General features: G+C 48.9%; 9 protein-coding genes across 9 annotated transcripts; 3 read left to right on the forward strand and 6 right to left on the reverse strand.

Moving 5' to 3' along the window:
• Nucleotides 1–3,906: 3,906 nt before the first annotated feature.
• Nucleotides 3,907–5,653, reverse strand: DFJ58DRAFT_651648 (uncharacterized protein; the record flags this gene model as incomplete). The annotated part of the gene is made up of 9 exons (XM_041381630.1): nt 3,907–4,044; nt 4,078–4,155; nt 4,206–4,349; nt 4,400–4,452; nt 4,511–4,546; nt 4,603–4,749; nt 4,804–4,935; nt 4,997–5,331; nt 5,391–5,653. The coding sequence occupies 9 exons, from the start codon at nt 5,651–5,653 to the stop codon at nt 3,907–3,909; spliced, it is 1,326 nt and encodes a 441-aa protein (XP_041249783.1).
• A 281-nt stretch (nt 5,654–5,934) lies between these two features.
• Nucleotides 5,935–8,468, reverse strand: DFJ58DRAFT_760784 (NAD-aldehyde dehydrogenase). Its single transcript, XM_041388443.1, has 11 exons — nt 8,158–8,468; nt 7,973–8,098; nt 7,835–7,921; nt 7,698–7,779; nt 7,574–7,640; nt 7,324–7,523; nt 7,174–7,269; nt 6,559–7,118; nt 6,452–6,505; nt 6,374–6,384; nt 5,935–6,322 (listed from the first exon to the last, which is right to left on the reverse strand). Exons 1-11 carry the CDS (start codon nt 8,362–8,364, stop codon nt 6,211–6,213), a joined length of 1,602 nt encoding a protein of 533 aa, XP_041249784.1. The 5' UTR covers nt 8,365–8,468; the 3' UTR covers nt 5,935–6,210.
• Nucleotides 8,469–9,002: 534 nt separating this feature from the next.
• On the reverse strand, nt 9,003–10,586 carry DFJ58DRAFT_651802 (WD40-repeat-containing domain protein; the record flags this gene model as incomplete). The annotated part of the gene is made up of 7 exons (XM_041381641.1): nt 9,003–9,549; nt 9,607–9,699; nt 9,765–9,872; nt 9,947–10,053; nt 10,109–10,181; nt 10,250–10,303; nt 10,357–10,586. 7 exons carry the CDS (start codon nt 10,584–10,586, stop codon nt 9,003–9,005), a joined length of 1,212 nt encoding a protein of 403 aa, XP_041249785.1.
• Nucleotides 10,587–10,850: 264 nt separating this feature from the next.
• On the forward strand, nt 10,851–14,500 carry DFJ58DRAFT_722200 (uncharacterized protein; the record flags this gene model as incomplete). The annotated part of the gene is made up of 7 exons (XM_041384868.1): nt 10,851–11,556; nt 11,609–11,873; nt 11,923–11,929; nt 11,985–13,047; nt 13,096–13,942; nt 13,994–14,261; nt 14,318–14,500. The coding sequence occupies 7 exons, from the start codon at nt 10,851–10,853 to the stop codon at nt 14,498–14,500; spliced, it is 3,339 nt and encodes a 1,112-aa protein (XP_041249786.1).
• Nucleotides 14,501–14,523: 23 nt separating this feature from the next.
• DFJ58DRAFT_885044 (uncharacterized protein) lies at nt 14,524–18,059 on the reverse strand (the record flags this gene model as incomplete). The annotated part of the gene is made up of 4 exons (XM_041394621.1): nt 14,524–15,190; nt 15,251–17,592; nt 17,648–17,941; nt 18,000–18,059. The coding sequence occupies 4 exons, from the start codon at nt 18,057–18,059 to the stop codon at nt 14,695–14,697; spliced, it is 3,192 nt and encodes a 1,063-aa protein (XP_041249787.1). The 3' UTR covers nt 14,524–14,694.
• A 1,185-nt stretch (nt 18,060–19,244) lies between these two features.
• Nucleotides 19,245–20,852, forward strand: DFJ58DRAFT_722202 (uncharacterized protein; the record flags this gene model as incomplete). Its single annotated transcript, XM_041384869.1, has 9 exons — nt 19,245–19,288; nt 19,341–19,537; nt 19,591–19,659; nt 19,717–20,087; nt 20,140–20,157; nt 20,236–20,382; nt 20,438–20,527; nt 20,580–20,630; nt 20,682–20,852. 9 exons carry the CDS (start codon nt 19,245–19,247, stop codon nt 20,850–20,852), a joined length of 1,158 nt encoding a protein of 385 aa, XP_041249788.1.
• Nucleotides 20,853–21,270: 418 nt separating this feature from the next.
• Nucleotides 21,271–22,326, reverse strand: DFJ58DRAFT_651678 (iron-sulphar subunit protein of succinate dehydrogenase; the record flags this gene model as incomplete). Its single annotated transcript, XM_041381631.1, has 6 exons — nt 21,271–21,347; nt 21,404–21,479; nt 21,538–21,803; nt 21,856–22,039; nt 22,097–22,168; nt 22,222–22,326. 6 exons carry the CDS (start codon nt 22,324–22,326, stop codon nt 21,271–21,273), a joined length of 780 nt encoding a protein of 259 aa, XP_041249789.1.
• A 211-nt stretch (nt 22,327–22,537) lies between these two features.
• On the reverse strand, nt 22,538–24,670 carry DFJ58DRAFT_760830 (serine-tRNA ligase). Its single transcript, XM_041388444.1, has 7 exons — nt 24,344–24,670; nt 23,961–24,123; nt 23,788–23,911; nt 23,541–23,734; nt 23,056–23,485; nt 22,859–22,998; nt 22,538–22,797 (listed from the first exon to the last, which is right to left on the reverse strand). Exons 1-7 carry the CDS (start codon nt 24,481–24,483, stop codon nt 22,696–22,698), a joined length of 1,293 nt encoding a protein of 430 aa, XP_041249790.1. The 5' UTR covers nt 24,484–24,670; the 3' UTR covers nt 22,538–22,695.
• A 240-nt stretch (nt 24,671–24,910) lies between these two features.
• On the forward strand, nt 24,911–26,109 carry DFJ58DRAFT_760834 (uncharacterized protein). Its single transcript, XM_041388445.1, has 2 exons — nt 24,911–25,149; nt 25,247–26,109. Exons 1-2 carry the CDS (start codon nt 25,080–25,082, stop codon nt 25,783–25,785), a joined length of 609 nt encoding a protein of 202 aa, XP_041249791.1. The 5' UTR covers nt 24,911–25,079; the 3' UTR covers nt 25,786–26,109.
• Nucleotides 26,110–26,177: the final 68 nt, after the last annotated feature.

Raw genomic sequence — 26,177 nt, forward strand, 5'->3', positions numbered from 1 at the left:
GCTTATCACAAAGAACCTCAGGACGACTCTCTTCCTGCTATATGTCAAGCCAATAATTTCTCGAGTCTCCACACACGTACGTGGCTCATGGAAAGGGGTCCGCCCCGAGAGATAAGTCCAATTGTCCAGACTCCACAATCCGAGTCTGCGGTAAAGTACTCTAAGCCAAGCTGGTATCACACCATCATGACAAGTCGATCCCGAATTGCTTCCTGCGAGACTGAGAGCATCGATCTGTACCGATTTCATATCAAGCCGTCCGGATGTCGTGGAAGCTACAGCCGTTATATATATGTAATTTGACTACGATCGACGTGACCGGCCGTGCACCCGCATCAATATTCCGGTGTAGGTAGGTATTTGTCCAGGGTCTTGCAGGGTCATCAACATCGAGCGACGACGCGCTGGATATGAACTGTTGAAGGTTCAATTTTGGAGATTCGGCGGAACACCAAACCCTCGAAGAGTTGAAATTATGGACCGCGATGGATACCGACTCAATCCCCGCGACCACGGCCAACCACGGTGCTCGCACGCGACGCTGACTGGCTTCTGAACTTCTTAAATTTTGGGAATGCGTGGCACGAGAGTACTGTAGTGACTGTATGAATCAAAGTTCAAGTACGAAAACAGCTTTCTCAAAGAACAATGTCCAATCAGGGCGGGATTCCATTCCAGCCCTTTTAATTATCCACGTGTGAATCGACATGATCGCCAGGAACGACAAAGTGCCAGCACTGGTCTGGGATTGTTGACTTGGCACCTCTTGGAACTGACAGCGCAAGCGCAGAGGATAGTTCCACACACACGACAAGATATCGGAGCCGTGGTTTGGAGATTGGCTTAGTGATTAAAACGAGTAGATAGGCTTCGCCAAGGTCCTTGTGTTCCGACGGCCCACTCAATCCCGGGTTTTACTAAGGGTCTATGACTGTACAGGACTGTACTTATGTTTCATGGGTAATAAAAACTGATTTCGGGGAGGCGGCCACGCCACGATTGGCCATATATGTACGTAACTTCAGAAGACTGCTGCTATTTTTCGGCGCATATCAAGACAGATGTGGGAGAAGAGGTGGGTGGCTTCGTAAGTCACAAGTAGGGTATAGTTATTGATTGATACATACTTACGACAAATCTGTCACTTGAGTAGAGAAGACAGATCATTTTTAAAATCAAGGCTCTGATTGATGACGTCCCGAGTAGTCAAGTGAGATGCGAGCTCAGCGCTCATGCATCATGTCCGTGACTAAAGGTGCACACTCATCAGCCGCGGACGTAAATCGAGCTAGATCATCATGCAACCGCAGTTAAGCATACAGCTTCGACCTTCTTCATCTGAACGCTGATACGCTTGGCGTGACCCGAGGCCAATATGGGTCAATGTAAATTTATCCACGATAGTCTCGGGATCAGGAATCGCAGGCGGGATGCCGTCCTGCACAGGAAGTGACAAACACTCTTCCGGCTGGTTGATCTCCAGAAGCTCAGGATCAGATGTCAGATGAATTGTAGATTTCCCAGTGCCCATAGGGGTATGCCCCTTGATCGTATACAAGGATAGAAGCCTCGAGCGTTTCACCAGGATAGCTGGGCGCATAGATAATAGAATCCTAAAGACTGCATGCGTGCGATGGTGGTGTGATTGTAGAATATCAGTGGACTGCACAACTGGAGTGAAATAGGTTGTTCCGTTGATCTCGTATGAGCCACATGGGAAAGCGGATGCTTCGCTATACACCGGCAGGCCATAATTTGGGATGGCTGGCACCTTAACACCTACCGGAGGGAGTGAGACATAATGTCGAAATGCGCAGTCAACACCATCAGCCAGCGGAAACGAGGCGTATAAGCAACATCAGTGAATTTGAAATTCGGAGGTCACTCGGGGTCAACAGAGATGTAGAATGAGCATCAAACACGGACATGGTGAAACGTCTTCGGGTGACACCTCAGGTCCATGTACTAGTCCCTTGAATGTATGTCAAACACCTGATGCGTCTGTGTCGCCTCCACAGCGGTATTATTGGAGCCCCAGACACAAGCGTCAGATCCAGAAGATCCATCCCGCTCTTTTCGTATCTGGTCAGAACTCCGCGGGGATGGCAGTGCTGCATCATTGCATACTGCGAATGGGTCAAAATCAGAACCTCCCCCTCGTCAGAAAGAAAGGATATACAAGTTGTAAGCCTCGCCAACGAGACACCAGCCTTGTATTATGACAAAGTGTTTGCAGGCCTGCATCTTCCTATTTTTCGGTCGGACAATCATATTTTCCCCTGTGCCTGAGATGGGCGCAGAGGACAACTGCGACGGGGAAAGCAGCGTTTCATGCACAGGCGTAGCGACTATGGAGCGAGCTATCGGACACTAGTGTCGTGGCGGACTCTTTGATGTTTGGTTGCAATGCCGACCAATTGAGCACGAGTTGTCCTGCAAAAGGGCTCATGATGTTGGATAGTGGAAACGGTGCAGGAAGCGGGTGCATGAAAGTGCATTTGTTGCCATGTGCACATTGTCCCGCCACGAAGTCGGGACAAATTTTAGCTAGATCGAAAAGTAAGCATCTGGGACATGTTATTGAGCATGAACTCACTTCGATACTTAGAGTGAGGCGCCACGGAGAAGTGTCAACAAAGAAGGTTGTGATCAGATACGTCTCCAGGCAAGCGAGAAGCAGAGAAACTGAAAATTAGACTGCAGACACACAAGCTCAACTGGCAACGAGGAGTTTATGAGGGTCAGCGACAGATTGCACGAGAAAGGCTCTTAACGACTCGGACTCGAGATGAAGACTCACGTATGTGGCATGCGATTATGATCCAGGCTGCCAAGGGCAAGGTCGTCTTATGTATTTCAACATCAAACAAGGGTCGCCTGGTGGATGTTTGTAAGACCATTATTGAGCTGAGGCTGACCGTAACAATTGCTGCTTGACCAACGAGTGTCAGAGCGATTCAGTGTGGTACCAGGTAAAACTACCCATTGAGACGAGTCCACGTGTGCATTGGCCATGGTACGGGTACATGATCTACCCGCCCATTTCAGTGGTGTAAACTTGAAGCCTTTGCAGCAGTTGCTAACGTACTACGTCTGAATCATTGGCCAAACTTGAAGATCCAGACGCCAAAAGTTCACTTGTACGTAATGAGGTGCTTACTTAGCGCTTAGCCCACAATGAGCCCACAAAGTATGAACACCGCTGGAAAATGTGCTTTGGTGTCCTTTCAATATCATAAACCTCATGCCTTTCATTGGGCGATGTTAGTCAATCAAATCAGACACTGGAAACAACTCAAAACCCGCATTGGAATTGTCCGAGTCGGATAGCGTCGCCATCATGCCCGCCGCGCACTTATAAGTTGTTTCATGTTTCAAACATGTACTAGCAAAACAAGAAGTCTCGCCACGTATCATCACGGCATGCTGTTCTTCCGACTCGCACAGTAATCGTGATCAGATCAGGGGCACACACACAGATAGTCCACACAAATGCTTATGGATTCTTTGTGACTCACCTGAACTTTTCTGGCGTGGTCTGGTGCCGTCGGCCAAATCACATGGGCACATCATATCGCCATGTCAGAACACCTCTGACATGCGCAATTGCGCTAACGAATAGGATAATCGAGATCTTGTAGTGATCTAGAACGGCGAATCAATAATAAGTATAGCGGTGTAATACAGAACTCCAAATACAATTAGCAGCACAGTTGGCCAGAAAGCGATGGTGAGAATGGGATGGTATAGAATGTCCGAGAGAAAAATAATATGCTGACCATCCTCCCAACTAGGAAGGGATGGTTATAATATACACGAAATCAGGATGCGGGTGACAAAATTTCCTGAAAAATGGAAAGTCGCACTGTCGGCGATTTTTTGAACGCCGATGGGCGACCTGCCATCTCAGAGTCGTAGAGGCAGTGCTATGGCCTGAGATATCAAAGGTGCGCTGTGACCAGATGGATTTATTATGTGATGCAAACGCTTGCGTGGTGGCAGATTTGAATCCTGAAGGTCTGTCGTCTTCTCAGGACCAGGTTCCTAACCAAAAGGTCTTCGCCACATACTATGTACGTCAACCTGACCACCCTCCTCCCAGTTCCGCGAGTGCTTGCGCTCTGGCCTGTAGGATGGATCTCTTGATGATCGCATCTGCCCGGTAAACTCAGTGTGGAAAGGGAGTTCTAGAAAAGCTTCATTACCTCAGATTGTGGGATTGCTTCGAGTGCCCCAGTGAACGACCCTGTCATATCTGGCTGACGCCAGTCAACTCTGGGACTATTTTGTGATGGTACCATGTCAGCTGAGGGTCTCCGGTCGACAAGATGATGAGACGAATATGAATGCTGCAACGGAATGAGCGGTGTATCTCGGGCAATGTGAGTTCCAAACCCACGTCTTGTTGACTAGAAGTATCATCATGGGGTAGTGATGACTGCCGCGAGTAATCTTGAAGGGGAAGTAAGATTATAGTACGCAAAAATAAATGCTCCAAATAAGCTCCTACCTGTTGAACTCTGAGTTCTAGAGAGAAGAGCCGTCACTAGCAGATGTTTCGTTGAGCGGGATAGTGATGCTAATGCAGCACAAAATACCCACTGAGTTCGTCACGATGCTGTTCGGCGGCGTTGACATCCCGCCTAGCACGGGCTTCCGCTTCCAGACAAACAGTATACCGTTGAAACGCATCTTGTGTCTGTGACTGCGCGCGCGCGAGCGTTGTCCGTGCTTCTTGAAGGTATTGGCCTTATGAAAGAATTTAACCTGGAAACATGGGGAGAGCCGATTGATGGGACAAACCAGATGACTGCGCGTCTTGTAGGAGTTGCTCGTACGTCGCTGTTGAAGGCGAGGAGGATGTTCGAATGACATGTGGGCGAGATGTGCCCGGTGAGTGCACATAATTTGGACTTGAAACATTTGAACCACTTTCTGCATGTGGGAAGTCAATATGACTGCGTGAAAGTACTTGAGAGCGATCACAGCGGCTGACCTGGCTGCAATCGAGCGATATGATCCACTAAACTGGAGGGCGGATAACTCCCTTCGGATAGTTCAGGTGTTGAGACCTCCATGGAGTCGTCGATGGGTGGAAGCTGGGGAGCGTTGGGACCGAGATGTCGCAATCGGGGGTTGTGGGGGATGCCTGCATTGTGTCGCTCAATAAACTTCCTCAGAAAGGCGAGCTCGATATCGTCAGGCATCACGTATGGGGGGCCCTGAATGTCGCCTTTCTGCATAAGGACCTCTAGATGTGACATTGTCTTATCCTTGAGCTGTTGCAACCACTCATGCAATTCCATGTGGTCTTGGTCTGCGCGAGCGTCACTGCCGTCAAGAGTGCCATGTTAACAATAAAGCATGTCTGTAAATTATCATCGACAAACTAGTCTTGACGTCTTCTTGCTTTTCTCCAGTACGTTTTTGTCAATTTCAGGGCGCGGTTGACTTCATTGTCGAGGGTTCGATACCAATCGCTTGAACGTCGGTTTAGCTTCACAGCCAGCACGCCGGGTTGAACTCGTAGCTGGAGCACACAACGACCTTCGGCATCAGGAGGGCCCAAAGCACCTTTTTGACCTTGATTGCCCCTGGTGGCGCCACGGGAGACATTGCCAAGTTCTGGCCATGGGAGGTCGTCGGATTGCATGTTTACTGAATGATTGATACTCCGTCGACGGAGTGGCGAAGTTGAGGAGTGTTGCAAGAGTGGAGATAAAAACTCGTCCAAGATAATCATGCGGCAGTCTTATAATTGCAGATGTCCTTTCTATGCAACGTAGCGATGCGGCTTTCACCATACGCACTGCCTTGGTTATTCCAATCAGCGTTTGCTGGGTGACATGTCAACATACTCATGTCAGCAGGGGTGACATCTGGCACATCTAAGTAGATTTAAGTTCAAACGTTCAAGCCAGGTCACCTCGTTGACGGATATTCGGACTGCTCTCACGTTTATATATCATCGCGACGCTGGCCGGTGTCCTGATATAGGTATGGTTGTGATGAGAGAAGAAACGGCAGCTATGATTACAAGAATAACGATGCAAAGCGACCACAAGAAAGAGTGCCATTGGATACCATCCATACTTGGCTGACCCCTTGCAATCACCCTAAATCCCAATTGCGGTGCCACGACAGCCGCGAGATAACCCATCGTCCAATCGAGTACTCAAGTCTCGGCCGGCTTTCAAATTACTATCTCGGTCATGTGGAGAAGTTCACTCCCTGCGCCAGAGGTGCAGCATCGGAAAAGTTGACCGTGCATGCACTCCAGCGAACGTACTGCTTCCAGGCATCTCCGCCGGATTCGCGGCCCCTGAAATAAAGAAGTCAGAAGAGAAGCAGATCTAGCTGGAGATGTCCTGACCATCCGGTGCTCTATAGGTGAGAATGGGCGTAATTAGGTTGCGAAGGTCGATCATTGAGAACAGAAGCTGTGACAGACCTTATTGCCTCCAAATGCGGCACCTATTTCGGCGCCGCTAGTTCCAACGTTGACCTGAAGTGTTTCATTATATCAGGACTGCATGTCCCAAAGCCAAATGCACATACGTTGACAATGCCGGCGTCTGAGCCTTTGGGGCCAATCCACTTGCCAACGTTCCGAATGTCTCTGGTCCAGAGGCTGCTAGACAGACCTTGGGGAACAGCATTGTTCCATTCAATGGCCTGCTCCAGCTCATCAAACAAGCCGACATTCAGGATAGGTGCGAACGTTTCGGTACTCCATATCTTATCGGCAGGATCCGTGGTCCTTGGAACTGCGATCGTGGGTTGGACAAAATTACCCTGGCTCAATGCCGCATGATCATATTTCCTTCCACCAATAAGAATTTCAGCACCAGATTGGCGGAGTCGCTCCACAGCGTCGCTGTAAATTCCAACAGCTGCACGTGTATGCAAAGGCCCGAGCAAAGTGTCATCTACTAGAGGGTCTCCAACGCTTATAGTAGCGTATAATTTCTGAAGTGCGTCGAGGAATTTCGGTGCAATCGCACGATGGAGATAAAGTCGCCTGGTAGATGTGCACCGTTGGCCAGCAGTGCCGATAGCACCAAAAAAGACGGCTGGGACAGCTAACGACATGTCTGCGTCTGGCATGATGATGGACGCTGATGGGACGTTATTAGAGACCATCCTCATAGTCTTACGTAGTAAAGAAAGTACCGTTGTTACCGCCCAACTCCAAGATGCTCTTACCGAACTTAGACTGAACAGCCTTACCAACGACCTTACCTACGGCCTCACTACCTGTAAATGAAACTAAAATAATTTTGTTTAACAAACGCCCTGCGCCGCTTGAAAATAAAGCCTTACCAAGGGGTACATCCTGACTTGCAACGATAGCTTCTCCAACATCCTTTCCGCCCGTGATGAGAGTAGATATGGCGCCAGGAAGACCGTTCTTCTCCAGCACACGCGCAATGATCTTTGTTATGGCAATGGAACAAAGTGATGTGCTCGGCGATGGTTTCCAGACGTTCGCATTCCCAGCGGCGACTGAAAGCGAAAAGTTCCTAAGTTCAATTACTTAGTCAGGTCTCCCGCCAGGCATAGGAAGTCGTACCACCCATATACTGCCACCGGAAAGTTGAACGCAGTAAGCACACCGACGACACCAATGGGGTTAGGTACTGCGAAACAGTGCATCAGCATAGCATGTCATAAGTCGAATTAATTGCGCAGCCGACCTTCCAGGATAGTGTGACCAGGTCTTTCAGATGCCACAACTCTGCCGTTCATCATTCGAGATAAGCCCACCGCGTAATCACACTCAAGACATCAAAAGTTTCAAGATCAGCATCGGAAGAAGCAAAAGAATCCGCACAATATCCACGAATTCCTGGACTTCTCCAATGCCTTCTGTTTTAATTTTCCCCATTTCGAGGGAGACCAATGCCCCAAGAACGTCACGCTAAAAAACAATAAGACTATACCAAATTTCGTGGAAACAGGGGCTCTATACCTTTGCGGAGAGTGCTTCTCTGATCTGTCGTAAAAGCTCGCCTCGCTTAGGAGCAGGAACCGTTCTGAGATGAAGATAAGCTTCCTTAGACTTTCCCAGTGCTTCGTGCAGCTCATGCGGTGTCGCCTGTGAGATATTATATTACATGCCGGACAAAGTACGCAGTGAGCCTACTATGCACTTACCGACCGAACCCGCGCAAGTACTTCCCCAGTGGTGGGACACACGCTTTCCAGCACATCCCCAGAGCCAGACCACTGCCCGTCATAAACGCCTGGAAGTTCCGCAGCACCAGCAGGGATGTCAAGCGACGAAAGGATAGCCGATGCGCGCGTCGACAAGCTCCGTGCGCCTTGAAGAGTGCCGCAGACTGTGTGGCGCAACAGCATCATACCGTTAAACCTGAAGAAGGTGTTTTGTAGTAATCAAAAATGTTCACGTATGAGGGTTGCAGTCTACGGTCAAAGCAGATGCAGCGATCTCTGGTGGTTTGAGTTCTAATTAATTTCTAATTCAGATAACGCCAAGCTTAGATCCGTGCATGCTGTGTCACGTGGTTTGGTGCTACTTCTTCATATTCATGTTCCGACCACCTCAATATGAATCTTTTGAACATGCAGGAGCTGAAGTGTGCATATGAGAACGGATAGGATATGTAATGTGAGCTAACATGAATGAGATAACACAATTATCACACAACGAGGATCTAAGCGGCAGATCTATCTGTTCATTAATAGACTCGGACAACTTGGGACCCATCCAGAACCAAAGCCCACGGATCTCATTAAGATGATGCGGTATGTGGCAACCAAAACACTGACAGGGATGGATAGTCGTGGATGCGCTGATCTCACAGCCTGCCCGAACCTCCCGACGGGTTAAGTATAATGAGCCCTCCGGTCCCTGAACGGCTGTGAGTACTACCCGCATCGAGAGGTAAAGCGATGAGATGCACCTAGGGAGTTAGTTTAGCGTCGAAGGCAGTAATCCTGGTTATGTATGTGTAAGATGCCTCACGTCGGTGCCAGGATTATAGGCCATTGAAGAAGGAAGGGTCCGCGTCAATCTGGTTCCGCGCCTTTTTGCTCCTCCCTGCCAATGCATTTTTACTGCTTTTTGATTTTCTTTTTTTCTCCTTCGGGGAGTGAGAGTCCCCTACGTCCTCGTCGCTGTCAGAGGCCTCCATTACTGCTGCGGTGCCCTCGGGAGGTGCTTGGGTCTCGACAACGGCTCCGTCGGGTTCCTGCGGGTCTATGTCCGAGGCTTGGACAATTTGTACATTTTCGGATTCATCAACTGCCTCATCACCCTCTTCGTCTTCAAAAACGGCCCTGAGATCTGTCATCTTGAGTGTGTCATCGTGACCTGCACTGCCGACCCATCTTCCTTCCCCACCGAGATCGACTGCAATTCTTTCGATGGGAAAAGACCCGTGGTCAGCAACAACCCCAAGGAGCTTGGTAGGAAATAGCTGCACGGCCCGTAGAAGACCGTCAGACGATCCCGTGAGGATCGTGGAGTGAGAGGACGGGTATGACGATGGTAGCGTACAAAGAGCATCGATCGACTGGGGGTGTCTGCAACGACGATGAGAGAGGTATTCAGGCAAGCATCCAGCAACAGATTATTTTTACCCAGGAACTCTGTCGACACAGTCTCCCCATCCATGGCTACGATTAAACACGGATAGAATCCCCGTCTGTGTGCCGACTACTACTTTGGACCCGCTATTAGCCCGGCATTTCGCATACACACAATGAGTATGTTTAGATATATATATAGGTGGAAGTACCTTCGAATAGCAACAATAGAGAGCAACTCATCCTCCTGATCCTCGGACTGTGCCACCGGTTCCGGCTTCTTTCCACGTACATCAATCACTGATAGTGTGCCATCGCCGCTTGATTATCGCACAGAATAAAAAATAGGAGTGTTGGAATGCGGAGGATACTGTTGCTATAGGCGCTTGCTTACCTAGTTGTGATGAGTTGCTTCTTGTCGTCTAACCAAAGGAAATCAGAGATGAAGTCATAATGATGGGTATAACTTCGAATGGGATCAGACTTTCGAGGGTCCCACAGCTATCCATAGATAAGTAAGGAGTTGATTGTGGCGCATCAAACAGAATCGGCTGACCTTGATTACTCCGTCATCATCACCAGTGCCTAACATCTGGGGCATGAGACGTTTGATGCGATTCACTGGGGAACTTTAATAGGCACTGCCATCAGCTGCCTCAAAGAAGCATGGAGTCATATCAGGAAATCACTAACTCACTCGTGGGCATTTTTTCGCGTCTCACTGACGGTTCCAGTGGTTGTATCGATTGTGCTATATGTCTTTAGTACTATAAACAATGGTCCAAATATCAAAATAGAACATACAAAATAGTTTTTGCCTTTCCAGTTGCCCAAAGACGAGACCCATCCTGGCTAGTATCCAAGCAACGGCAAGAACGCTTGGAAGGCCTTAACACGAAGCTTGCTTCATGCTGTCCTTGTTCGTCATACCGAAAGGCCTTGACCTTTCCATTAAGAAGGCCAGTATATACAGTCGAGTGCGTGGGATGAAATGCGAGGTCAAAGATCTGGGATCCAACTGGAATGTCCGGCATGAAAATAAGGTGCACGGCTCACAGCTAGACTTTAGGTGAGGGCAAGCAGCAAGCCAGGCTGGCAACTTGAGTCTAAGTTCTAACAGTCATAATGTGGACGACGGTATGTACCGTGGGACTAACATTCCCACGTCTCCGGTGATGTCGGAATGGTCTTGCAGTCCAGCCGGTAGTCTAGGCGTCGGGATGAATGCGCCTGCACAGCGTCCTAAACGGCGTTTCATCTGTGTCGGTCAATGGGGAAGAGAAAATCCCTCATAACCCATGGCCTCCGTATCTCGTTTCTCAACGTTAATCGTTTTACTCGCAGCTATATGTCTTGCCCAGACAGTCACGCTACACGCTGGTCTCAACAACGCCCTCTCTAACGGTGCCAACACTAAAGCGGTTAGCGCTCGATATTCAAGCAGGTCATCGCTTGCAGAGGATAAAGAGGATGTGACCCTGCTTGACATCGTTCTCGTTGCCTCTGTAGATGGTCGATTCCACGCACTTAACCGTACCTCTGGACAGAAACTCTGGTCCATGTCGCATTCTGCGCATGCAGCTCCGTTCAGTCTTGCGCCTCTTGTTCGTACCAAACATGTCACCTATGACTCTGACTTGACGGACGATGATGACGCCCATCACGAGGTGTACATGATCGAACCACAGTCGGGTGACATATATGTGATGGCTACCCCCAGTAGTAAACTCCAGCGCCTCTCTTTTTCCATGGCACAGCTTGTCGAGATGTCGCCTTTTAAATTCGCACGGGATGACGATGAGCGGGTCTTTGTTGGAAAGAAAGAGACATCTCTAGTGTCAATAGAATTGGAAACCGGGAAAGTCAAGGCCATTAATGCTGAATGCCCTTGGGATCCATTTGAAAATTTCAGCCACAAAGAGGAGCTTGACTTAGACGAACTTGAAGATTATATACCAAACAAGGAGAAGTTCATTCCGACGGAGGTCTTCATTGGACGTACCGGTAAGTGTCTATTGCTTCCAGTTATTACATCTAAACAAGACTTTCTTGCAAGACTACCAAATATCCATCTTCACCCGCTCAAATACCCCCAATGGTCGGAAGGTTCCTATACAGAATCTGTCCTTCTCCACATATGGTCCCAACAACCAGGACAATGTCTTGCAAGCGGCGTACCGGAAGACGCAAGACAGCACATACATCGACTCCCTACCCACTGGCACGATCGTTTCACTTAAAGCACATGAAAATGATTCTGCAGGTCCGTACTCTCTGCAGAAAGCGCAATTCATGTGGACAAATCATTTTGATAGCCCCATGTAAGGAATACTCTGTGTATTACCGGAATGTTCCTAATATTTTATATAGAGTGGCTGTATTTGATGTTCTATCGAGCGCTCAGAAGCCAGATCCATTCGTCCTCTTGCAAGCCTCGTCCTGACTTCTTGCGCGGATCGGATGTCTCCTCCCTTGACATTAATACGGCTTATGTCGGCCTTGTTGAAGAGTCACTCTACGTAATGGGTGTGGACCACTTTCCACTAACCGCATTCGGCGACACCGAATTCAACCACAAACTCATCGAGTCCGTCGACGGTATCACTCGGCGGCGCAAGATGGTGGAACTATGCGAACGTGACCCAGGCAATACCAAATGCCTCACGGGTAAACGTCACCTTGATTCGTCTTTGAATAACAAACAACTCCCAGGCGTTCCTGGTGCGATGTTGCCTCCTGGCGACAACTCAAATCCGCCAATCGATGCCGTAGAGGCCATGTCCACTCTGTCAGATCCCAGGGACAACACATCCACGACTGTGCCAGGCTGGGTGCCGTGGTCGGGCACTAGCTCTGGTGCACATATCAAGGTACTCGGCCCAGCATCGCCCATTTCTACCATTGGTTCCATAATGCTCGCCACCGCCTTTGCGGCTGGGTTTATATTCCGATCAAAGCTGCCCCGCATGAGGCTCCAGATGGCGCCCGCCACGGTGTCTGTACCAAGTTCCATCGAGGAAAAGAGAGATGGAGATATGACAACACCGCCTCCTCGCCCAGATACCCCTGTCAGACATGGAGTAGAGATATCCCTGGTTCCCTCCAAACTCGCACCAGTTACTATCAACTCGGGGCCTATATTATCACTAGACGACACCCCTTCTCATGTACTGCAGCCTCCCAACCACTTCGCAGAGCTTGAACAATTCGATACCCCAAGCACGACAACACTTGATATTGGAGAGGCAGAGGATAGTGACAGGGAGACTCCAACACCAAAGAAACGCCCTCGACGTGGGCGCAGAGGCAAGAAAGGAAAGGGCACAGGGGCAGCCGTTAATGGCATGGGGGATGATCAGGATGACAAGGATGCAAATGGTCATGTTCCTGAGGCTGTGGTCAAAGACAACCCGAATACCCCTTCTCCCACACTCGTGGTGCCTCAGACGCCGCAGACGGCTACATCTTCCCTGGTCGTGTCTGATACTATACTAGGTGAGTATTGATAATGAAATCCGTCTTATCTGTTAACACGTCCACAAGGTTTTGGATCTCACGGAACGGTTGTGTACCAAGGCTCCCTCCAGGGGCGTGCAGTAGCTATTAAGCGCCTCCTGCAAGATTTTGTCACTCTCGCCTCCCGCGAGGTTGATATTCTCCAAGAATCGGACGACCACCCGAATGTCATCCGATATTACTATCAAGAAGCTCACGCTAATTTCCTCTACATTGCTCTCGAACTTTGCCCCGCGTCCCTTGCAGACGTCATTGAGAGCCCCGACCAATTTCGCGAGATATCCAACTCATTCGACCCAAAGCGTGCCCTCCGCCAGATAACATCTGGGCTCCGACATCTGCACTCGCTCAAGATTGTTCACCGCGACATCAAACCCCAAAACATTCTCATATCTGCACCGAACAAGGGTGCATCGGGAAGGGATGGCGGGCGGAGGATGCTCATTTCCGATTTCGGCCTATGTAAGAAGCTCGAGATAGACCAAACGAGTTTCCTGCCGACAGCACACGGCGCCATGGCTGCAGGCACTGTCGGATGGAGAGCACCTGAAATTCTCAGGGGCGAAGTGAAACTTGACGACTCGATGAGTGATGACCATTCGCAATCATCACGAGGCAGCGTCAGTACTGCAGTGAATGGGTCAACATCAGGCAAGCCAACGAGACTGACTAAATCTGTTGACATTTTTGCGCTGGGATGCCTATTTTACTACGTCCTTACTAACGGATTGCACCCATTTGGGGATCGGTTCGAGCGGGAGGTTAACATTCTAAAAAATGCCAAATCCTTAGATGGCCTGAAGCAGTTTGGCGAAGAGGGTTCGGAGGCGGTAGATTTAATCACCAACATGTTAGATCCTGAAGCCTACAACAGGTACGTTTCTCGTACATGTTCTATTTCTGGGTGGGTAATTTATGTGTACAGGCCCGACACGACATCATGTCTTCTACATCCATTTTTCTGGGACTCAGGACGTCGCTTGAACTTCTTGCAAGACGCATCAGACCGCTTCGAGATCATGTGTCGAGATCCCCGTGACCAAAACTTGATCGTTCTTGAAACCGGCGCTTTTGATGTCGTCGGTCAAGACTGGCATGCACGGTTGGATAAGGTTTTCATTGAGAACCTGGGCAAGTACCGGAAGTACGACGGCAAGTCTGTGCAAGATTTACTAAGGGCTCTGCGAAATAAAGTGAGTCAAATCGTGTACAAAAATCCTTTCTGCCAGAAGCTAACGTGCACTTGAAGAAACACCATTATCAAGATCTTCCAGACCATGTTAAGCGCCATCTAGGTCCTATGCCAGAAGGCTTCCTATCCTACTTCACCCGCCGTTTCCCCCGCCTCTTCATGCATGTGCACGGCGTCATATCCAACACACCATTATGCCACGAGTCCATGTTCAGGACATATTTCGAACTGGTCGACTAATATGCTGTCTATAGTTATCCGTCTGATCGAGTGGAAGTTGACGATCTTACCTGTTTTTGCATTCGATTTCGCATATTTATTTTAATCATATCCACATCATGCATGTATCTGTACTTGTAACTGTTGCTTGGCGTACATTGTCCTGTAATGAGAATCCTAACTAGACATTCCCTTCATGTGTTTGATGAAACACGTTACATGATAGTGCAACCCCAGCCCGATCGTTCCTCTTGCTGCGCTCGGGCTCTCGCTCTCTCTTCCATGAGCCTTTGACGTACTTGATCGTAATGGTCTTGGAAAGCAGCACGTTGCCTCGCTTCGTCTCTCCTTGCCTCTACTCGCCTCGTATCTTCTAGTCTTGCTGCCTCGCGTCTCACTGCTTCTCTTCTATCTGTCAATTGCCTCACCACTGCATCCTGTCTTGTTGCTACCTCCCGTATCAGCGCATCATTGTTCTCCCTCCTCTGCTGCTCTTCGATTCGCGCCTGCTCGGCCCGCCGGTCGCGCAGCGCTTCCTGCCGCTGACGTTGCTGCGCTGCCAATTCAAACAGCCAGTGCTGTTCGCGTACATTGACAGGCTCATCAACGGGATTCTCGTCGTAGATCGTGCCATGTTCGCTGCTCATGTGCGTATAGATGGTGGTGGGAGAAAAGACGCCCATGCATCGCCAGCAAATATGGCTCTTGCACCTGTACCCGAGCGAATCAATTAAATGCAAACAGAAGCGAGGCGCATCTAGAATAACTTACAGAGTGCAAGTCATATGATTGCAGCCATCCACTTTCTCGATCAGTGCTTGACAAGTTGGGCATTTCTTCACGCGCCCGCCATGAGCTGTCAGCCATGCCTCCGTTTCTCGCTCCTCCTCAGCAACGCGTCCAGCCTGCCGCTTTTTTTCGCCACAGATCATACCGTCATGGACGTCATCATGGCACGATGTACATATGTTTGAGAAACACGAAGGGCATTGGCCTACGACCGTAGTGTTGGGGTCGGTGGAGCGGTAGATCTGATTGCAGTCTGGTGTCTTGCAATATTTGAATTCCTGCGGATGCCGAGATATATGTGCATTGAATACTATTTCTAGCAGGCGGTCGAAGGAAGCTTGAGGGAGGAATTGTTGGATAGTGGGAATGGGAATGGGAACTTTACACTGGGTCTCATCACCCATGCACGTGAGCGGAAACTGACCAGAATCCAAAGCGGATGTCAAGAAATGACGCATGCAAGGAGCGCAGTAGACGTGCCCACAACCAAGATGAAGTGGGGAGGATATGTTATCATAGCAGATCGGGCAGGACTGCAGTCCTGACGGGTCTGGGAGGATCTGTGGTCCACTGAGCGAACTTTGGATCAAGCGCTCGAGGGCGTGTCGAGCTTCCTCGCCACCAGAGATTGTGATTCTCCGTGTAGCTATAACGAATTTGACGTTGTCCTCGCCAAAAGTTTCCTTCAGCTCTGGAATTCCACGTGCGAGGAAAAATCGAACCGACTGCCTCGCGAGTACTTTGGTATACTCGAGCGACGAGAGCTGCTCCAGCTTGTCCTTGATCAACTCACGAGCCTGTTCAACAGCTTTTGACTCTCCATAAGCTTTCAAAACCTGTCGTCTCCAATCCGCACGTACGAGTGCCCCTGTATTGTCAAAAACCGAACGCAAAAAATTGTTGTTTGGATATCCGAGTGTCATGTGCCACCCTTCCACCTTCTCACCAGCGATCAGGGTTTCCACTCTAACTTTGAGTGCGCCAATGGCCTCTTTCTTGGAACCAGACAAACGCATCCGGACGACGGCACCCTGCTCATGAATGTGCAGCATACACGCACGCTTGTCTTTGATGCTACCGATCAAGGCATCCCACAAAGACTTCTGTGCGCGGAACTGCTCAGTAGAGATAGTAATTGAGTACTGTGTGGGATTTGGGAGCCGGAACCAAAAGGACACGTTCCCGATACGATGGTTAAGGAGACGGGTATGCACCGTGTTCGCGTCCTCCCAAGAAGAAAACCGCGCACGGACCAGAACGATACCTTCAGTGTTTGGAGTCGGCAGCAGCGGCTCCAGCGACACTAGGGTTCCAGGAGAGATGCGTTCGATATCATCCCGCAATGTGGTAGTAATATGACCAATGTCTCCGTCGAAAATGACACCTTTCCCCATCAACTGCCTGACAACATCCGAGCCAGAAAATGTTTTAACTTCTTCGTCAGAGACAGTTAGAGGAAGGAAACTAATCTTGACTGAGTTGTTGTGGAATGTTGGTACGAAACGGCCAGGAGGCATGGTGTTGACCTCAACTTTGACCCGGCGCCCAGAGCACATCTGGCGGTCAAGTTCCCGCGTTTTTGCAGCAGCATTTACCGTGTCAGGGTACTCTGCGACATAGCGCACGGACGGGACACGCCAGGATATCGTAAGGACATTGCTGTCACGTTCAGTCGCCGCGGACATGCTTCCAGGACTGTTGTAGCCTGATACTTCGAGAGTCAGAACTTCGTCCCTAAACTCGAGGCCACCGAGGTCAAGCGAGAGTGCTTTCCCGGACTCAGCGTCTGTGATGATTTCAGCACTAAGCTTTCCACCACTTGGCATGGGCTTGACGCTAACAAGATGGAAGCGCCCTCGATCAAGGCCGCGGTCTGTGAACAGTGTATTGATTTCATCTTCCTGCACATTGGGAGGCAGATTTGCAATACGCAAGGTGCAGCACTCGAATCCGGTGATTAGGTGAGATAATTGAAGGCCTGCGCTGAAGGTTACGATGGACCCAAGCACAACGGTCTGAACTGTCTTCGCAGCGGCTTCTTTGGCAATCTCGGCTGCACGAGCTTTGGTCTCAGCTGCACGAGCTTTGGCAATCTCGGCTGCACGAACTTTGGTCTCAGCTGCACGAGCTTTGGTCTCAGCTGCACGAGCTTTGGCAATCTCAGCCGCGCGAGCCTTGGTCTCAGCTGCACGAGTTTTGGCAATCTCGGCCGCACGAGCCTTAGTCTCAGCTGCACGAGCTTTGGCGACCTCGGTTGCACGAGCCTCCACGGCTAACTTTTCTTCTGTTTCAATTTGTTGAGGAACAACATCTTCAAGATGTTCCTGATAGTCGCCAAGTTAAATACAAGGTAGAAAGCCGCTCGAAAGATTTACGTACTTCGATGCTGTGCGGAAACCAGCATTTGGTGCCTCTTGTGCACGTCCCGGCCTTCCAAGCGCGACACACTTCGCCACCCTTGGAACCTCTGGATGGTCCAACAGACGGATGGCTGGAATTCTCCGATGCTGACCTTTGAGAGATGGTGCGCTGCACCTGTGACTGAGCCGTCCTGGGCTGGCGATCCTGTTGGACATTGCGCTGACGACGACCCTTCTGATCGAATTGGTGGTTGACATTAGTACGACTCAACTCAGCACCTTCAACAAGCTGAGTGCGTGCTAATACATCACCCTGTAATGATTGAAGCTTCAGCACACACAACCCAGACCCAGAAAATCTGAGCGAAAACTTGCCTGGATTTCGTGTCTAAACCTGCACTTCGCTCCGTAACGACACCGACCTTGAACATGATACTGGCACGACATGGTAGGAAAGAAACAAGCCTTGAGCTTGAGCTCGAGCGCCGTGTACCTCGTGTATACAGCAAGTCTGCCATCAGTCCAAATTGTTCAAAACAGAGTATTATGGAAGCATGATAACCTAGCAGAGTGGGCGCGGCTGCAGCGCTGTCACGGTCTATCAAACTTCATTCTATAAATTAATGCCCATGTCCCAGCTACTACTAGACCAGTATATGTAGCTCATTAATGTGCTGGACGTTGTTTCCTGTTGGCTACACCACTCGAGTATCCGTGGTAGTATACGCCAGGCTGGTCACGAGCCTAGTTTCCTATGTTCAAAGATACTTAGCCACAACATGAATATAAATCCCTGACTCATCTGGGCTCTGTGAGAGTACTAGTAGGAAAGAGAGTAATTCCTGTTGGGATGACTCCGACTGCTCTTGTACAAATTCTGTTAGAGCTGTCTCGATTCAACTTCACGTGTAAAGCTTGAGTTTGGATGGCCACCGGCCAAGCTCCAAGCCCAGAGCAAAGCAGACAAGCTGTGTTGATCGATCGATCAAATATGAACAATGTTTGGTGAAGTAAGTAGCCTACGTGCTGACTAATAATAAGCTGCGGAAAAGGCCGACAGACCCAATTGGTGCGTAGCTCTTGCCCTTCAAGTGAAGTCTGGACCCCTGGATCAATTAACAGGCAAAACAATCTCCATGATTAAAGGACAATGGCCACGGCATGTATCCGTGATGGCTGTTATCTTCCATTCTGGTATGTGTTTGCAGCATTTCTCTGATCGATGATTAAGTTATGAGCAAGGACATTCGAGGAATGAGAGCGACGCAGGTATTTTGCATGCACCATTGGCATGATGATCTACATAGGCACACTCTTGAATTACTATTGGGCACGATCGCATTTATGTGTCTGATAAATCCAGTTCAAATAGGACTCTGGCAAGGTGCCTACATCATGCGATGAGGGCAATCGGAATCTAGAGAAGTATATAAAGCAATCGGACCACTACTTATCAGTATCAACGTCATTTACCCTCGCACTGCCGAAGATCCGCGAGGAGAACTTAACTCAAATAGCACGACCGGGTGACAACAAGTTCAGGACCGGGGTGACGGGAATCGCGTGACTACTCGACCTACATATGCTATCACTCCAATTCGGTTAACGCACCACCAATGTTGATCTCATCCTCCACTCACAAGTTTCGAGTAGCAATCTGGTGAGTCGTATAATCTCTTACAAACGGAACGCGGAATGAATTTCCTATGCAGTGGTGCAGGCATAGGAGGGCTTGTCCTCGCTATCACGATTGGGAAGTTTGCAGGGCACGATATCCACATAGACTTATACGAAGCGCATGATGCTATCACGACCTCTGGGGCTGGGATTTCAGTCCCACGACGCACGGCGGAGGTCATGGTGGAACTCGGATTGTCTGAAAAAATCCCCAACCCTTCCCCTGATTATGGTTTGTTTCGAGATTTTGTGTTACAACCGCGTTTACTTGATTCGTTTCGACAGGTCTGAGATTAAGGAAGTCTAATGCCCTAAAGGGTGGTTTCGAGTGGTTTCATTTTATCTTCAAAACGCGTCTGTGAACTCCATTATTTCGAATCGGGGGTAGGAAGATGATAAGACCTCTCACAGTTAAACGGGGATCCACTATGCATCGGAAAGATCTCGTCGACATTCTCGAGCAAAATATCCCGTCGTCATGCACTGTGCACTTCAATAAACGACTTACTAAATATGAAAAGCACTCACCAGGGTCACTCGTCCTCTACTTCGCTGATGACAGCACCTCGACCGCCGACGTGTTAGTAGGGGCAGACGGCATCCACTCCTCAGTGAGGAAGACATTTTTCGAAACAATAGGCCCAGACACCGTAGACCCAAGCAAGATAAGACACTACGGTGATCCATCTTGGACCGGAACACTTGTCTATCGTAGCGTCTTTCCAGCAGAGAAGCTCTCGAAATTGGATCCAAGTAACGTAGCTTTGAAGGATTTCATTATAGTAAGCCCTCAGAAAGCGGTCACGATCGTCAGGAATAACTTTCATTTCGCAGTTCTGCGGGAAGGGAAAGGTAATTTATCGCAATCAATCGGTCCCTGCTTGCTGACGAATGCTCAAAAGCACATTGTTTCGTATCCGGTTTCGCAAGGAACGCAGATCAATGTCGCAGCATATGCTTCTGATGAACGGAAAGCTGGCACAACCTTTTGAGGGCCATTGGGTTTCAGATGTGTCGCTAGAAGAGGCTGAGGAAGCATATCAGGACTTCGAGCCTGATGCTAAGCGCCTTCTGAACGTAATTTGGGCCAAGTCATTTATGCTATCCTCGACTGATGAGTATTTTTGCGCAGTGTTTCGAAAAACCCTCAAGATGGGCGCTTCACGTGGTAAATGAATTGCCGTTATTCACTTGCGACAGAGTTGCGCTGATAGGTGATGCGGTGGGTTTCTCTTTACTGCCACTACAATCCTTTGACTAGATCGTGTACATAGGCCCATGCCATGACGCCCTACTGTGGCGCTGGAGCTGGTCAAGCAATCGAGGTATGGCATGTTCATTCAGCAGACCATGCAAACTCATCTCTTTGTATCAAGGATGCTTTTGTGCTTGGTCGCCTTCTTGCACACCCACTCACAACATTGGATAACGTGCCCGTCGCGCTGAAAGCATACCAGGACGTCCGCCTCCCGTTCACTCAATTCGTAGCACGTGGATCGGGACTTACAGGAAAGATGTACGATTTTCGTCGCACCTGGGTATTATGATGGGACAGATCGAGGCAACGAACGAGAGGAGATGGAGATCTGAAAGAGAAGATCATAGACCAGTGGGATTGGCAAAGTCAAGGTGAAGGTAGTGCTGTTGCTCAATGGGTAAAGGCAGAAAGGCAACTGCAGGAGGATTCGTACAACGGAGGATGTGAGAAGACGGTGCATCATGATCACTGTGTTCTACAAGTACTGTATACTAGCACCGAGTTCTTTGCATGCGAGTTGCATAAACGTACAATGTACATTCGAACGAAGAAGGCAATAAACTTATTTGATGATTTCCCTCACAAGGTAGTAAATAAAATATTCACTGATGCTGATGATACACTGGAACAAGCGAAAAACTAGTTAGCTATTCACAAAAAAGTACCATCCCATCGTTGGTTTTGTATCACGCAAGACTGTTTGGACTCTAGTCAGCTGCAAGCTCAAGCTTGATCTTCGCAATGGCTTCTGCAGGGTTAAGACCCTTCGGGCAGGTACGTGCACCTTAAGTGAACAATAAATTATTATGCCTGACACACAAGATGATCGAGGCAACATACAGTTAAAAATCGTGTGGCAACGGTACATGCTCATCTCGTTCTGGAGTTGCTCCTTTCTCTGGGAACCATATGAATCCTGTCACCAAAAACGCGAATGAGGTCCCGCGACATATCTCATGAAGGAACATACGTACACGAGAGTCAGCAATCCAGCGGTATGCCTGCATCAGCGTTGCAGGACCCAGGTATTCATCCTGGTTCCACCAATACGACGGACAACTTGTCGAGCAGCATGCGCAAAGAATGCACTCGTACAGACCATCGAGTTTCTTGCGGTCCTCCTGCGTTTGCAAGAACTCGCCCTGCTCGGGCAAGTTATCGTTCTGGAGGTAGGGCTTGATGGACTTGTACTGCTTGTAGAAGAGCGTCAGGTCGGGAACCAGGTCTTTCACAATGTACACTGTAAAAGCGAGGGTGTGAAGGATATTTGAAAATGTCAGTGAGGAACGTACTGTGAGGAAGAGGATAAATCTTGGATTTCTTGCTCGGGTTTCTGTCTATGCGACAGAGACAGGCGAGGGTATTTTGACCGTCGACATTCATCGCGCACGAACCACAGATGCCCTCTCTGCACGAACGACGGAAGGTCAGCGTGGGATCGACTTCGTTCTTGATCTTGATGAGTGCGTCAAGAACCTGTTACAACAGGAGAGTTCAGATATCAAAATGAGAAATATGTAGGGGCGAACGTACCATGGGCCCAGTTTGGTTAAGATCAATTGTGTACGATTGAAGAGTAGGTTTTTGTGCAGGGTCATCTGGGTTCTATGCGACGCAGATTGTAAGTTCATATTTAAATACATTACAGTCCGACTTACCCAGCGATAAATCTTGAATTCCTTGTTTAGCACGGGACTAGCTTGGCATCTTGTCGACGAGGAGAACGCACGCACGCAGGAACGCAGCGCCCTGGCGGTCTGCATGACCGTCGTGGAGGAAGGTAAAGGATGTGTCGCGTGAATTCGGAGTGGACGGCTCCGCTTTGCCGGGAGTCGGTCTGTACCCTTCAAACTCCGACGCGTAAAGCCGCAACCAATCACACTACAGCTATATTCAGGCCAGCCGCTTTTGTTTACTGTAGCCGGAGCCATATCGTTCTGATGTGTGTGGTTTGCGACTAATACCTCGTAATCAGACCTTGATAAAAGGCCTGGAGACAGTCGCTCCTTCTTTTCAAGGTGTTTAACCTTGTTGGCCTGAATTTCATGCGCGCGTCGAAGACTACACGATAACGTACATGCATGGCTGTAAATCACATATTCTACCAGCACAAAACAGAATATACAGGACATCTATATTTGCTTTCTCTGCAAGTTCTTTGGCAGCTCCTTCACCCATGGTAGGAAGTCCCGTCCCTGCATATATGGCCTGAGTACCTCAGGTATAACGAGACCCTAAGGGTCAATGCAGTATTAGTGTCAATCCCTCGCATCGCAAAAAGAAAGAAGAGCATACATCTGGTGTCTGATAATTTTCGACCAAACAGCATAATGCGCGTTCTGTAGCGCACATTGTTCCGTTCAGCATGTGGACGTAGACCTTCCGTTGCTGGTCCTTCGTTTTGAGACCGCAACGGACTTCTAGCCGCCTGCTCTCTGTAGTGTCACCGAGTCCACGTCAATGGGAAGTTTACGGATGAAAATACAACTTACGATAATCCGTGCAATTCGAGCAGGAAACGAGTTCTTTGTATGCACCTTGGAATGGGAACCACGCCTCCAGATCGCATTTCCTCGACGCTGCAAGGTTCAGTGCGCCACTGACAATCGCCACCACACGGTAAGAGAGACCCAAGCTCTGATAGAACCGTTCGCTGTTCCCCAGCATGGTATCGAATGCATTCCAACTCTCTTCCGGAGCAGTGATCACGAACTGCTCAACCTTCTCAAACTGGTGCACACGGAAGATGCCCCACATGTCACGTCCAGCCGAGCCGGCTTCTTTACGGAAACATGTCGAATATCCAGCGTAGTATATGGGAAGCTGAGTCTTGGGGTCTTCGAACCATTCGTCTTGATGGAATGCCGATATGGGCTGTTCCGAGGTCGCGATGAGATATTTCTCATCGTCGTTGGCGATAACCTGTATGATGATATCAATTAGTTTTGAACGGCGCTATCCACTAACTTCGTCATGCCTTGTACAGTTCCTCGTCGAACTGGTCAAGCTGCGCGGTCTTTGCCATGACGTCTTTATTGACGAGGAATGGCGGTTGGACTTTCTTGTATCCATTTTTGCGGAGGAAGTCAAGGGCATATGTGATGAGGGCTTGGTTGAGATCGACACCATCATTTGTTAGGAAGTAACCGCGGTGACCTGCGACCTTGGCACCTGGCGTATTGGTTTCAATACCTTAGAGAATATGAATGCGACAAGAATCAAACCCCGATCAAGATCCATTGCGTCTAGTCTGAGCAAAACTTCATGGTGAGGCATGATATTCGTCTTCTTTTCTACTTGACCATTAGGACCATCTGGATGCCAGGTTCGGAGCGTTACATTGTCATCCTAGAATGTTGTCTCAGTTTGACTGGGAAGACATAATTCGGAGGCTCACCTCAGTCAAGCTGACTGGGACATCCTTCGCCACGAGGTTTCCTACTGTCGAAGCTTTCTTCCGCATCTCGACCTCGAACTCGCGAGTCTCTTTCCGTTTCGCGTCAACCTTCGCATCTAGCTCTTTCTTGTCAGCAACAAGGTCATCCGCTGGTTGCTTTGGTCTATAAGAGTCATAAATTCAAGCAAGTGAAGTAGATAAGCGTCAAGAACAACCTTCTTCTTGGCCGCGATCTCCTTTTGCACCGCGTTGACCTGTTTGCTGAGGCCATTCGCCTCAAAATCCACTTAAAATACAATCAGCACATGTGTTATATGTTCCAAGACAAGAGACCTCTCAAGATCGCGCTTTTGAGCTCGCCGATCATGAAATGCAATCAAAACTCACTCTTCACCCACTCCGCGTACATGTCTATGACCTGATCGACCAGCTCTACCGACTCTCCCCGCTTCCGCTGCGATTCACGAATTTCCTCGGCATTTCCTCCTTTGTTGTCTATGAAACTAGTCACGTCAAGCGTCATGCTAGTTATATTTCTCTTCTAGTTTTGATTAAGCTTCTGGATCGTTGGCAATGGAGAAGACGAGGATCGATGTGATTAAAAAGGGAGATGGCCAATGCTCGAGATCAAGGATATCAGCTAATATGTGCCAGTGGTGTAGCGTCACGAATCAAGATGCTTTGCTATGCTTTTGATCTCCTTCCTCCAATAGTCCTTCGACTCATCTTTCGAGTCACGATCACGTTACGTAAGCGCGATAATTGCATTCACTGCACCATCGAAACCAGGTAGTGCAATGTCAAGTCACTGTGCGAGCCTCAGAACGAATCGACGACCTTCCTGTCGTGCTCGCATGCAACTTGACGACCTTGAAATTTCGGTTTGCCGCATACCGAAACAAAAATTCAGAAAGATCCTATGACCAAACAAATATCAATAGAAGATTAACCGTTCGTGTCCGTTGATCATCAACTGTTGTAAATTCGGTTTCTGGTGTACGTAGTAGTACATCAGCCACCCAACAGGACATCACTGTATCGATAATAACCTTCGCTTACCCCAGTCTATATCTTTTGCTGCTCATATCCCTGTCATTTCGCCTGACACGTACTATATCAATGTTCAAGTTCATACGTCGTGTTTCAACTTCATTTCTGCCGCGCCCAGATCGGCCCTGGAGAGATGATGGTAAGTCGTGTTTCATATCCCAACATAGTGATCTAACAATCTTTTGGAACTGATGTGCCCTTGTATTATTGTTTTAATTGATCGATCTGATATGTAGCAACGTCCAATGCACCCACGATAGGTCGGAAGAGGTGCTTCAGCTTCGTTGAGGATGACGATGATGACTCTGCTTCTACGAGTGTCAAGAAACTCAAGGGGGAATCCACGCAGGCTGAAGGCAGTCCCCCTTCAATACCAACGGTCTCGGATAAGAAGGAGGGAGAGGATGTTAAGTCAGTGACGCAGGGGGTGAAGGATGTGGAATTAGATGAGAAGAAGTTGGACTTATGCTCCGGCCCCGAGGAAGTCCCTTTGCCAGATTCTCCCGGTCGAACCCCACAACTGGACACAACATCGACAGAAGAGGCGGCTACGGCTCCAGAGGAAGAGGCTGATAAGAAAGACGCTCAAGATGATTCGGACACTGATTCGGTGGCTTCTTCGTCTCAAGTAATTTTGGATGAAGGACAGCCTGAAGATGATTCGAAGGATGATACCAAGACACTTTCTACCTCAGCAGCTGAGGATGCACCTACCACAGAACTTGGTACTCCTACTGCCGATGATACTCCAGCAGTCACAGAGACCGATGTATGAACGCGGACCATACCCTCGCTTTTGCAATCTTCATTGCTATATTTAATCAATGAACACGAGTACGTCCTCGGTGCGTAGATCTAGTTGATGAATGTATGGATACAGGATGGATTGCACGCTGGCTGGTGCAGAAGACGGTTCTACTAACGACTTACGATACCAATACTTGACACTGTTTATACGTACTGCTGCTAATTTCTCGCTCCACTGTTGATTGCCGATCACATCAATGTATCTGATTACTTTGTGTTCGATATCATGATGAAGATATCCAATGATGTTTAAAGCGACGTGTACAGCCACCTGTTCAAGGTCTTCTTTAGTACTGCCATCTTCCCTATGCAGGCCGAATAGAAAAATCATATCGATGGTCGTTCATATCTAGTTTTCTC

Source organism: Suillus subalutaceus, assembly GCF_016647625.1.
Source record: "Suillus subalutaceus strain FC151 chromosome Unknown DFJ58scaffold_6, whole genome shotgun sequence".
In the NCBI taxonomy this organism is placed as follows: Eukaryota; Fungi; Basidiomycota; class Agaricomycetes; order Boletales; family Suillaceae; genus Suillus; species Suillus subalutaceus.